Genomic DNA, 13684 nt, shown 5'->3' on the forward strand with positions numbered 1-13684 from the left:
TTGATTCCAGCTTGTGCTTCATCTAGCCCAGCGTTTCTCATGATGTACTCTGCATATAAGTTAAATAAGCAGGGTGACAATATACAGCCTTGACGTACTCCTTTTCCTATTTGGAACCAGTCTGTTGTTCCATGTCTAGTTCTAACTGTTGCTGTAAGATGTTAACATTGGGGAAGTTGAGTGAAGAAAATACAGAAAATCTTTTTTCCACATTCTCTGTAAGCCTAACATTAGTTCAAAGTAAAAGTTAAATACTTTTTAATTCCATTTAACTTTTCAACTATATTCATCTCCGTTATTGAAATATAGTCTTCCGTTGACTTTGGAATCACAATGGTCTGGTTTTCTTTTTCACTTTGGAGAGTTTTTTTTTTTTTAATAACTGTAGCAATTAGTCCACTAGTTCATAGATTCCAATCTTGACAAAATTAGGGATATGCAGGAACTTACATGAGAGTACAAAACTATTTTAAGACACACTCTGGACTGTAGTCCAGTGGTTAAGAATCCACCTGCCAACACAGGGGACGGGTTCAATTCCTGGTCTGATAAGATTCCACATGCCATGGGGCACCTAAGCCCTTAGGCCACAACTACTGAACCCTGTGCTCTAGAGCCTGTGCTCCACAACAAGAGAAGCCACCGCAATGAGAAGCCCGCTCAGGGCAACTCGAGAGCATAACCCACCCCCCCACTCTCCAAAACTAACAAAGCCCACTTGCAGCAATGAAGACCCAGTGCAGCCAAAAATTAATTAATTTTTAAAAATAGACATACTCTTTTCAAATTCATTACCTAACTTGAAATCACAGGAGACACAGAGGGACTTCACTTGGGAGGAGCTGGAAGTCTAAACTCAACCTCTTCTCAGATGTAGCAGAAAAAGAAAGGCAAGCATATGAGCAATAATAACCATGAAACTGCCCCCACCAAGCATCAGCTCCATCCAGAAAAGGGATACTTCACACCATGCTGACTGCTAACAAGAATTCCAGGGAAAACAGTGAAGTGAACAACAAGGGCATCCTGCCTGGTATCTGTAACGTACACACTTGAAACATTAAAGCAAGGGCCAGAAACTGATGGTTATTGGCCATAACTGGTTTGTCGTAGCTTTTCTTCCAAGGAGCAAGCATCTTTTAATTTCATGGCTGCAGTCACTATCTTCGGTGATTGGTAGTGAACACTTAGAAATATTTGATGCAGGAACTATCCCAGATGAAATAGTGAAATGAGTTTTATCACACGGTAAGCATGGAGCAGCCAAAATCATACTGGAAGAGAGTCTTGTTCAGAGTGGAGAATGAAATGTTCTGACAGTTGTAGAATGAACGTCAGCAGGAAACTCAAGTCTTCTGAGAAGGAAAACAAAGCAGTTGTTGGAGGATCTTTGAGAAGTGTAAAGAATTAATTACAGAAGCTTGTTACTAAAGATACTTTCTTTCTAGAAAGGCAATCTGGCCAAGTTGAAGGAAACAGCAAATAACTACTAACTGTAAATAGTATCTTTCACAGCAAGTTTCTCAGCATTTAATATCTACAGATGAGACATGTATAGCTAAACTGATTAAGAAACCTCCACATATATCTGGTATTAATGTTATATATTCCATTCACATTCATCATCTCATATGATACTGTAAAGGTGATAGTATGAACATTTCCATTTTACGAATGAAAAAAAGAACCTCAAGGAGATTAAGTCTAAAATCACAAATCCAGTCAATTAGGAAATCCAGGATTTGACTCAAGACATTTGAAAGAAATCCACAGCATTGTGGTGAAAAGCTCTGAGGTACAATGCAGAAGATTTTTATCTCCTTAGGGCATGCTGGAATTTTAAGATATATGTCAAAGTACCAAACAAATTCAATATATTTAATGATAATGACAACAGATCCCTTTTAAGTTGGTGCTAGAGGGACTTAGAAGCAGCAGCAGCAGCAGCAGAGTCAGCAGCATGGCAAGAAGGAGGATGTAAAAAGGAATAAATAAATTTAGCCATGAGTGATGAAACATGGCCTATAGAAAATTTTATAAATAGCATTATATGTTTAGCTTCTTTTCTTCTTTGTGGTTATTTTATAATAGGGAAGATGTAACAGGGAGAGTTAGATTGTTATGAGGATATATTTAAATATCTATAGAAAGATAATTTTTAATATTGCCTTAAAGGTAGGTGAAATAGATAGTTCTAATGCCAATAATATATTTCAGGTGGCTTGTGCTTTCAAATATCTTATATGATGTGATAGTCTGAGTTTCTACCTTGAAGTTGGAAGACTATGAAAACCACCATGTGGGTAGGTGAGTGGAACACTAGAAATAAAGGACAAAAACAGTGTGAAATGGTGTAGCCACCGTAGAAACAGTCTGGCAGTTCTTCAAAAAGTTAAGTACATTGCTACCATTCGATCTAGCATTCCACTCCTAGGTATAGACACGTATGAAAACATATGTCCACATAAAAACTTCTATACAAATGTTCATAGCAACATTATTAATCATAGTCAAAGTATACCTAAATGTCCATTAACCAATGAAGGGGTTTACAAATGTATATTCACACAATGCAATATTATTCAGTAATAAAAAGGAATGAAGTACTGATACATGCTGCAACATGGATGAACCTTGAAAGCATTACACTGAGTAAAAGAAGTCAGTCACAAAAAACCACATATTACATGATTCTATGCATGTGAAATGTCCAGAATAGGCAAAATTCTAGAGATAGAATGTAGATCAGTGGTTGCTTAGGGCAGAGGAGGTTGTAGGAAGAGACAATAATAGCTAAAGTATATGGGGTTTCTTTTTTGAGGTGATAAAAATATTCTAAAATTGATTGTAGGGATTTCCCTGGCAGTCCAGTGGTTAAGACTCTGCACTTCCCCTGCAGGGGGCATGGGTTCAATCTCTGGTTGGAGAATGAAGAGCCTGCAGACCATGCTACACGGCCATAAATAAATAAATAAAATAGATTGTGGTGATAATTGCATATACCTGTGAATATACTTGGAGAAGGCAATGGCACCCCACTCCAGTACTCTTGCCTGGGAAATCCCATGGGTAGAGGAGCCTGGTAGGCTGCAGTCCATGGGGTTGCTGCAAGTCGGACACGACTGAGTGGCTTCACTTTCACTTTTCACTCTTATGCATTGGAGAAGGAAATGGCAACCCACTCTAGTGTTCTTGCCTGGAGAATCCCAGGGATGGGGGAGCCTGGTGGGCTGCCGTCTATGGGGTCGCACAGAGTCGGACACGACTGAAGCAACTCAGCAGCAGCAGTGAATATACTAAAACTGCTAAATTGCACACTTTAAATTGATGAGTATGTGAACATATCTCAAGAGAGCTGTAAAATAGAAAAGGAGCAGCATGAAGAACTTAGAGACCAGATCTCGCCAGCAGCATCCTCAAAAGCCCTCTTTTTTCCCCCTAGACAATGCTTAAAGCAGAACAACAACAACAACAAGCTAGAGGTGTTCTCCATATGACCCAGCAATCCCACTCCTAGGCATATATCCTGAGGAGACCAAAATTGAAAAAGACACATGTACCCCATTGTTCATTGCAGCACTATTTACAATAGCTAGAACATGGAAGCAACCTAGATGTCCTTCAACAGATGAATGGATAAAGAAGTTGTGGTACATATGCACAATGGAATATTACTCAACCATAAAAGAACCTAGAACCTATTATACAGAGTGAAGTAAGTCAGAAAGAGAAAGAGAAATATCGTGTACTAACACATATATATGGAATCTAAAAAGGTGGTACTGATGAATTTATCTGCAAGGCAGCAATGGAGAAACAGACATAGAGAACAGACTTATGGACACAGGGAGAGAGGGGAGGAGAGGGTGAGATGTTTGGAGAGAGTAACATGGAAACTTACATTACCATACGTAAAATAGATAGGCAATGGGTATTTGCGTTATGTCTCAGGGAACTCAAACAGAGGCTCTGTATCAACCTAGACGGGTGGGATGGGGTGGGAGATAGGAGGGAGGTTCAAGAGGAAGGGGATATATGTATAACTGTTGGCCATGGGCTGGGTTTGGGCTGGGGGTTGGGGGTCGCTGATGACAGAGGAGCGTGAAGAAACATTTGAACGATGGAAATGTTCCATATATTGATTGTGGCACTGTTTGTCAAAATTCGTAGAACTACACATTCAAAAGGGTGAATTTTACTGTGTAAATTTTATCCCAATAAATCTGACTTTTAAAAATGTTAAAAAAAAAAAACAAAACAAACTATGGCTGATTCATTTTGATGTTTGACAGAAAACAAAATTCTGTAAAGCAATTGTCCTTCAGTTAAAAAATAAATTAAAAAAAACAACTAGAGGCATTCTTAATCAGATAGTGGATGTGTCCACATTTTAGCTGTTCAGAATAATCCCAGCATGGTTATGATTTGTATAATAGGACAGCCCAGAGGCCAATCTGGTTCTAACCCAAATCAAAGATCCTGTGAGGCTACAAGAGTATTCCTTAGTTGGTCCCTAACAACCCTGAGTACCTGTACATGTTCCACACCTATCCTAATCTGAATTCATACCCCATAAGTCTAGACCATATCCAGACAGATGTCAGGGACAGAATGAATAGCACTCATTATCTCTTCTCTTTGCCAGTGCAGGCAATGAATGCCTGGGGACTGTTGTGTGTCAGATCTTAAAAAAGGGAGAAACCAGTTTGACTTCATGCCAACACTAGAGGTGACATGCCTAAGAAGGCTGGAGCTGAACCATGCATGCACTCTGAAGGAGAAGAGAGGACTCTTGGGTTTTTGCTTTTTTTTTTTAATTTATTGGAGTATAGTTGATTGACAACGTTGTGTTAGGTTTAGGTATACAGCAAAGTGAATCAGTTACACATGTATATACATCTACTCTCTGCTCATTTTTTTTTAGGATTTTTTTTTCCATGTAGGCCATTACAGAGTATTGAGTAGAGTTCCCTGTGCTATACAGCAGGTATAGTTAATCTATTTTATATGTAGTAGCGTGTACATGTCAGTCCTAATCTCCCAATTTATCCTTCCCCCACCTCTTATCCCCTGGTAACCAGAAGTTTGTTGTCTACATCTGTGACTCTGCTTCTGTTCTGTAAATAATTTCATTTGTACCCTCAAGATTTAAAGCAAGAGACAAACCCAACAGGCTCTAGGTTGTTTCTGCTGTTGCTGCAGTTGTTGAGTTGCTAAGTTGTGTGTCTGACTCTGCGACCCCATGGACTGTAGCTCACCAGGCTCCTCTGCCCATGGGATTTTTCAGGCAAGAATACTGGAGAGGGTGGCCATTTCCTTCTCCAGGGGATCTTCCATACCCAGGCATCAAACCTCTCTTGCATTGGCAAGCAAATTCCTTACTGCTGAGAAGCAGGCCAGCTAGCTTGTTTCTACAACCAGCCTATTTTCTTTCTCCATGTCAGAAGCATATTGGGCAGGGTTTAGAAGAATTTCCATGTACTTATTTCCCTTTGACGTGTGCTCAAAGCAAGTCTCAGAGAAAGCAAACCCCTTACTCCCAGAGGGGCAAATCCAGCTGGTTCTTGACAGGTTCACTCATCCTACAAAAAGCATGAAACATTCAGGCAATTTTCCAGCATCCTCTCCACCACAGTCAACTCTTAGAAGTCCTCTTTGGGTTTCAGGCTCTTCCCTCACCAGTGTTTGGTCTCACCTCACCTCAAGGAGACACTACATTGCATTTCATCAACAACACACTTTCCACAGTACCCTTTGCCCTACCAAACTCCATTTCTGGGATTGTAAAAGCATATTGGAGCAGAGTTCAAAGAGGATAGGGACATTAACCAGAATGGAGCATCTGTGTGTTCCATCTTTTCCCTAATGTCTGTGGTTTTTTGTTTTCTTTCTTCAAGATCCAGCTCGTAAATTTGAGAGAAAGTTAGTGAGAAGAAGGAGTCAGTCAATGAGAACCAAGTCTGGAGTGTGAGGCCCAGGGAGACACTGAATTCATGCCAAGGATGGGCTATCCAGGACTTCCCAGATGGTTCAGTGGTAAAGAAATCTACTTGCCAATGCAGGAGACATGGGTTTGATCCCTGGACTGGGAAGATCCCCTGGAGGAGAGCATAGCAATCCACTCCAGTATTCTTGCCTGGAGAATTCCATGGACAGAGAAGCCTGGTGGGCTACAAACCATAGGGTCACAAAGAGTCAGACACGAATGAACAGCAGAGCACACACACACACTGGGCTATCCAGCAGACTGGGCTGCTATCCACTTTTTGGCCTTTTATGGTCTACCTTGAAACTGTCAAGGCATAAAAGGGGGAGTGATTTTTAGTATTACGATGAAGGCATAATGAGCTAAAGATCAATGACAGAAATATTCTCAAAGTCACTTTGGTTGCAGCCAGTTTTTATTGCATCCTAACAGCTGCACCCCTTCTTCATTTATCTATCGGTTGCGTCCAGCCACTTTCCCTCCTCTCTCAGAATCACCAAGTGATATCCCCAGGCCCTTTTATCCTCTGACTTTTCCTCCTCTATATCTTGGTTATTAAACACCTGGTAGGCAACCTTGCTGAGGCGAGAGGCCGGGAGGGCTATCTGGTTCCGCTTCCACTTTCTGAAGTTTTCACCTCATGTCCAGGTCACTTTGGGAAGTTAAACAGGACCTCAGGATTGCATTCCCTTCTAATCACTCAGGACCAGTAGTAGTATAGATTTGGTGATATTCCTTGGGGCACTCTAGGAATGCTGAAAGGTTTTGTGTTGGTTTCTAATGATTTCCTTTATCTTATTATGATTGAGTTTTTTTTGTTGTTGTTTGTTTGTTTTTAATCCCTGCTGCATGGTGTGAGTTTCTCTGAAGTAGGCAGGGGAGCCCTGTGAGCCCTTTGTAAGACCAGGAACCCCAGTACCTGGAAGACCTGTGAGTTGCTGGCCAGACAAGAAACACTCACTGCCTACCTGGCCCCTCTGCTTGGCAGGCGAATCTTGGGTGATTATCAACTGAGGTTCCACAAGTTCTCCTGCTGGTCTCAGCACAGAATACCAGGTGCCTTAGTGACCTGGTAAGCACCCCATGGGACTCCCTCGTGCTTTTAGCACTCACATGGTGTGAAGTCTGAAACTCCTTCTTTTTGGTTGAAAGGAGAAAAGAGAACACCCTTGACTCAGATAGCTGTGCCACTTCCTAACAAACAAGTAGGTTAAGAACTAACGTGCCTAAATGGCTGTGGCTCTGAGGCAGTCCTGTCTAACCTGTGGGTTATTCTGACTGGGGAAGGACTGTCTTAAGCACAGGCTGTTATAAATTCAAGGGGGACCCCCAGTCACATCAGTCTGCCCCATTGGATACCGCCTATTTTGGTCTTTCGAGGAATCCATTAACAGTTCGGCATTGGTTCCAAATTTCCTGAACCAGAAATCTTATTTGGGTTGAATCTTAAGGTATTTGTGTGACTAATTTCCAACCAGGGTCCAACAAGCTGGCAGGACTTCCTTTGAGGTAGGTCCCCCATGGAAAAGGAGGCCTCATCCAGGTATCAGATCAGATCAGATCAGTCGCTCAGTCGTGTCCGACTCTTTGCGACCCCATGAATCGCAGCACGCCAGGCCTCCCTGTCCATCACCAACTCCCAGAGTTCACTAAGACTCACGTCCATCGAGTCAGCGATGCCATCCAGCCATCTCATCCTCTGTCGTCCCCTTCTCCTTCTTCCCCCAATCCCTCCCAGCATCAGAGTCTTTTCCAATGAGTCAACTCTTCGCATGAGGTGGCCAAAGTACTGGAGTTTCAGCTTTAGCATCATTCCTTCCAAAGAAATCCCAGGGCTGATCTCCTTCAGAATGGACTGGTTGGATCTCCTTGCAGTCCAAGGGACTCTCAAGAGTCTTCTCCAACACCACAGTTCAAAAGCAGCAATTCTTCGGTGTTCAGCCTTCTTCACAGTCCAACTCTCACATCCATACACGACCACAGGAAAAATCATAGCCTTGACTAGATGAACCTTTGTTGGCAAAGTAATGTCTCTGCTTTTGAGTATGCTATCCAGGTTGGTCATAACTTTCCTTTCAAGGAGTAAGCGTCTTTTAATTTCATGGCTGCAGTCACCATCTGTAGTGATTTTGGAGCCCAGAAAAACAAAGTCTGACACTGTTTCCACTGTTTCCCCATCTATTTCCCATGAAGTGATGGGACATTTATGAAGACATGTGGCAACCTATGAGTGAGACTAGACTAAGCACAAAGAGGAAAAAAAAGATTTTATTTTATTATCCAGATTCTATTTTTATTCCCTGGGAATTGTTACTGGGATTTGCCAGTGACAGTATTTAAGACAAAAAAGCAAGCTATAACACTGAAGGCATGCCCTCAAACACACACACAGCCCTTTGAAAAAGTCTGAATTATAGGTTCAAGGCATGTAAAATTTTCTCTGCTCATAACTTGACTATTAAGCTAAGAGGAAGTATCAGACAAAAAAAATTAGGTTGTTTCTATATCTTGACTATTATGAATAATGCCACAATGAACATGGGAATGCAGGTATCTCTTCAAGATCTCATTTTCATTTTCTTTGGGAATACTCAGAAGTGGGATTACTGATAATATAGTAATTCTACTTTGAAGTGTTTGAAGCTCCTTCATAGTGGCAGTACCAATTTCTAATCCCACCAATAGTGCATAAATATTCCCTTTTCTCCACATCCTCACCAGGACTTGTTAGCTCTTGTCTTTTTTATAATAATCATTTTAACATATAAAATGATGATTTTGATTTATATTTTCCTGATGATTATTGATGATTAGCACCTTTTCATGAACCTATTGATCATTTGTATGTCTTCTTTGGAATAATGTCTATTCAGCTCCTCTGCCCATTTTTAATATCAGATTATTTGTTTTGATCTGTTATAAGGCAAGGGTCAAGGTTCATTTTTTTTTAACATATGGATTTCCAATTGTTTCCACAATATTATAGATCCTTTGTTTTTTCATATAAATTTTAGAATCAGCTTACCAATTTATATCTGAAAAGGCTACTGGGACCCTGATAATATTTATGTTGAATCCACAGATAAACTTGAGAAGAATTAACAGCTTAACAATATTGACTCTTCCAATACATAAACAAAGTATGTCTGTCCATTTGTTTGTCTTCTTTATGTCATCAATTGTAATTTCAAAATATTAATACCAATCTTGTACATATTTTTTTAGTTTCACCCCTAAGTATTTCATGGGTTTTTTGCTCTTGTAAATGATATTTTTAGCATTTTAATTTCTGGTTGCTTGTTGCTATTTTATAGAAATATGATAGGTTTTTATACATAAATCTTATCTTCCTACAACACTGTAATATTCACTTACAGATCTAGTAGCTTTTTGGTAGATTCTTTGGGATTTTCTACATAGATAATCATGTTGTCTTTGAATAAAGATATATCACAGGGAAATATTCAGGCAAGTGTCCTCAATATATGATGTTCAAGCTGGCTGGTGAAAGTTTGAAGAAGAAGATATTTTGTTGTTGTTTAGTTGCTAAGTCAGATTCTTTACACAGTCTCAAAATATCTTCCTACAAAATACTTATTAACTAAAAAAGTAAAAACTTCATAGTGGAAAAGCCTGGGAATCATCACCTTAACCAACTGATCAAAGCTAACAAAGTTAATATCACTGGTAATAATACTAATTGAAAGCATGTGCCTTCTGCTATGATGCACTTCTGTGGAACTATGGATAAAGTAGTGTAACCCTAATCTAATCATGAAAGGGTATCAGAGAAACTCAAACAGAGAAACCCTGATCTTGGACCTTCTGCCTCCAGAACTGTGAGAAATAAATTTCTGTTGTTTATAGTTTATAAGCCACTCAGTCTATGGTATTTTGTTATGGAAGCACAAATGTGCTAAGACAATCACTGTCTGATGTTCTAAATATATAAAGAGGAAATACAAGAAACAACAATGCTAGAAGTTCAAGAAATGCAAAAAGGTAAGAAAATAAAAGTCATTCCAACTGGAAAGAAAGACATAAAATTGTCCCATTTGGAGATGACATGACTATCTACAAAGAAAAATCAAAGAATTTACTAAAAAAAAAAAAGAAAAAGAAATCTAAGAACCAACATGTGAGGTCATCAAGGTCTCCAGATGCAAGATAACCATAAAAAAATCAATTGCATTTTTATATACTAGCAATAAACATGTGGACACTGACATTAAAATACAACACCATTTATTATTTTTTTTTACAGTTTTTACAAATATTTTGTTTATTTTAATGAAGCTGGTACAGACACTGTCCATTTAAAACCCATATCCCAGGCCAAAAAGTACAAATAAAGTCAAAAAGAGCAGTGTTCTGTTGTATACACTTCTGCATGAATAACTTTAACTGCTAATGAAAATTAGATCTTTTCTGGGATATTCTGACAAGATTTTTCTTTCATCTTAAAATGCTTTCTCTTCAGTGAAGCCATCTTTGGAGTTAGTCATTATTCTCAACATCTCTGTCATTTTGACTCCAACTGGATATTCCTCTTCTTTTGGTCCAGACCCTCAGATTTTAAAAGTAGCTTCAAGTTAAGGAAAGGTCATTTTTCCACAGTTCTGTTTTCCGAAAAACTTCCATCTCCCACTGAAAGTCATAGTCCAGGAGTGAAGCAATCACATGCTAGAACGTCAGGGCCAATTGGAAAGTCATTAGGAACACTTGCATTAGTTGATCTTATTTATCACAAGCCTGCAAATGCACAGTCCTGGAAAAGGCGGGCTCTCTATGCACACATGTAATTTTTAAAAAGGAGAGAGTGATATGAAGGGGGCTGAGGTTTGATCACCAAAAATCAGCACAATGAAAAGAAACAATAATGAATAATGGGCACTAGAATTCAAATTACCAGATGTTTTAAAGAGATGGGGTGCCAGTTTCAATTATGTTTTGAACACCACATTACAAAAGAACTATTTTTAAAAATAAAAAAGGATTAAGGGGAAAGAAAAAAAAATAAAAAGAATATCTAAACCGTTGAATGACCCCGTTTGTTCCTGATAAACTTCAATCACATCTTCTTCCTCCATTCCCAGTTCTTTTGGAGTGTGATTATCAGCAATTCTCTGACCTTCAAAGAGAAACCTGAGTGAATTCATGGGAACTCCCTGTCTTTGACAGTATGATTCTTTGAGTTTCTTGAGATGTGTCGTCATTTTCACTTTGAAGTGACTCTCACTGCTATCCTGTCTAATGACTTTGAGTTTAATATACTCTTCTTCCTTCTTATCTCCCAAGTCCTCGGTTGAAGGTTTTGCTTCCTGGTCAGACATGGTGACAGTGGTTCCCCCCCGGGTCTCCGCACACCAGCGGCCTCGGGTAGGTAGAACCTCGATCCGGGGTTTACAAATCCATCTCTCTACCGGACAGCACAACACCGCGGCTGGAGGGACTTCCATTACTCCTTGCGTCACTTCCTTACAACACCATTTAAGTCACTCAAAAAAAAAAAAAAAGAGAGAGAAATACTTGGGTGTAAATCTAGCATTGTATCCTATAATGCACAAAAGATACTAATTTGTATAAAGTTCAATGACTACATATTTTTTCTTTCGTTGCTTGTGCTTTTGGAGTGATACCTGGGCAAGCATTGCCTAATTCAAGATCACAGACTCCAACTGAATTGCAAAAGCAAATCAATGGAAGAAGAAACCTTTTCAACAAATGGTGTTGCAGTTAACTAGACATTCACAGGTAGAAAAACAGGCCTTGACCTAAGTTTCACGTCACATGAAGAATTAACATAAAGTCCATCCATCATGGACTCAAATGTAAAGTGTAAAACTAAACAACTTTTAGGAAAAATATAGCAGACAATCTTTGGGATAGAAAATAAAGCAAAGAATTTTTAGACTTTAAAATTGTTATCCCTAAAATTAAAAAAAAAAAAAAGTTATCCCTAAAATAAACTGATAAATTTTACTTCATCAGAATGAAAACGTTTTGCTTTATGAAAGACCCTGTCAGGAGGACGAAAAGACATGCTACACTGGAAGAAAATACTTACAAAGCACATATCCAACAAATACAAGTATCTAGAACATATAACAAATTCTCAAAACTGACCTTTTGCCTTGTCGCATCCATGAAAACAAGATGTGTTGGCAGCAATTCTACTGAAGTCACACATGAAAATTCAGTCAAGGTTCTCACTCTTGCTGCCACGCTCCCTAAACCTATACCCTTGATCCAGAAATGCATGCCACTGGTGTCTGCATCAGTATGCAAAGGATTGGGGTTTCATTCACATTGTAATAAGTGCTCTTCCTTGACTGGCTCATCCTAAACATCTACCAGTCAAAAGTAAACAATGCTAGCTCTTCCTACAACAAAAGCAAACTCCACAGTAATAAGGAAAACAATCCAAAAGCAAACTATCCATGGACAAAAGACGTGAAGAGATGTTTCACCCAAGAAGATAAATGGCAAATGAACACAGGAAAAGATCTTCACCATCATTAGCCATTAGGGAAGTGCAAAATAAAATCACAATGAAGTACCACCTTACCCTACTCACACTCTAAAAGAAAAAATTACAGACAGTATGTACAAAGTGTTATTGGTGATTTGGATTACTCATACATTGCTGCTGGAATGCAAAATGGTACAGCCACTTTAGAAAACAATCTGGTAGTTCTTCAAAAACTAAATATGTAATTGCCATGTGACCCAGCAGTTTCTCTCCTGGGCATTTATCCCAGAGAAATAAAGACTTACATTCATGTAAAAACCTGAACACGAATGTTTAGAGCACCTTTATTCGTAACAGTGAAAAAACTGGAAACAACCCAGATGTCTGTCAACAGGTGAATGATTGAATACACCATAGTATATCCACACCATGGATGAATCTCCAGAGAACTATGGTGAAAGAAAAAAGCCCATTAGTAAGTAGTTCTCTTTATCTAACCTCATTGAAATGATGAAATTATGGAAATGGAGAACAGATTACTGCTTATCAGGGTTAAGGAGGGGTAGGGATGGGAGGGAAATGGGGGAGGCTCTAAAAGAGCAACATGAGGGATCTTTCTGGAGATGGAAATGTTCTGAATCTTGACTTATCAGTGTCAGTATATTGGTTCTGATATTGTGCTGTAGTTTGGCAAGATGTTACCATTGGAGAAGATGGGTGAAGGATATATGAGATCTCTTTGTATTATGCTTTACAAGTGCATGCAACTCTAGAATTATCTCAAAATAAAAACCTAATTTAAAAAATAACTTGCCTATATTCTTCAAAATGTCATTGTCATGAAATATGAAGAAAGATTTGGGAATTGTTCCAGAATAAAGAAGACTAGAAAGACATGATAGTGAGTGCAACAGACATTTTTAGATTTTCTCATGCTAGTCAGGATATTATTGGAACAGCTGGCAAAATCTGAACACAGTCTTTAGCTTATAAAATAGTGCTATATCACTCTCATCTCCTGATTTTGTTAAACGTACTCTGGTTATATGAGAGAATTTCTTTTTTGTTATTAGGTGATATACACTGAAGTATTCCAGAGTAAAGGGATGATATGTCTGCAACTCAACATGATTGAGAAAAGAAGTAGAGAGAGTGAGAGAGACGATAAAACAAGTGTAGGTAAATGCTAACACTCAGAGAACCTGAATGAAGGATATCTAGAATTC

The 13684-nt window shown here is 39.0% G+C and overlaps 1 protein-coding gene across 1 annotated transcript; it reads right to left on the bottom strand.

The window, feature by feature from the left end:
- Positions 1-10257: 10257 nt before the first annotated feature.
- LOC104994425 (small ubiquitin-related modifier 1-like) lies at positions 10258-11437 on the bottom strand. The gene has a single exon (XM_010847981.1). The coding sequence runs from the start codon at positions 11317-11319 to the stop codon at positions 10966-10968; it is 354 nt and encodes a 117-aa protein (XP_010846283.1). The 5' UTR covers positions 11320-11437; the 3' UTR covers positions 10258-10965.
- Positions 11438-13684: the final 2247 nt, after the last annotated feature.

Source organism: Bison bison, unplaced genomic scaffold, assembly GCF_000754665.1.
Source record: "Bison bison bison isolate TAMUID 2011002044 unplaced genomic scaffold, Bison_UMD1.0 scf7180017864259, whole genome shotgun sequence".
Classification (NCBI taxonomy): domain Eukaryota; kingdom Metazoa; phylum Chordata; class Mammalia; order Artiodactyla; family Bovidae; genus Bison; species Bison bison.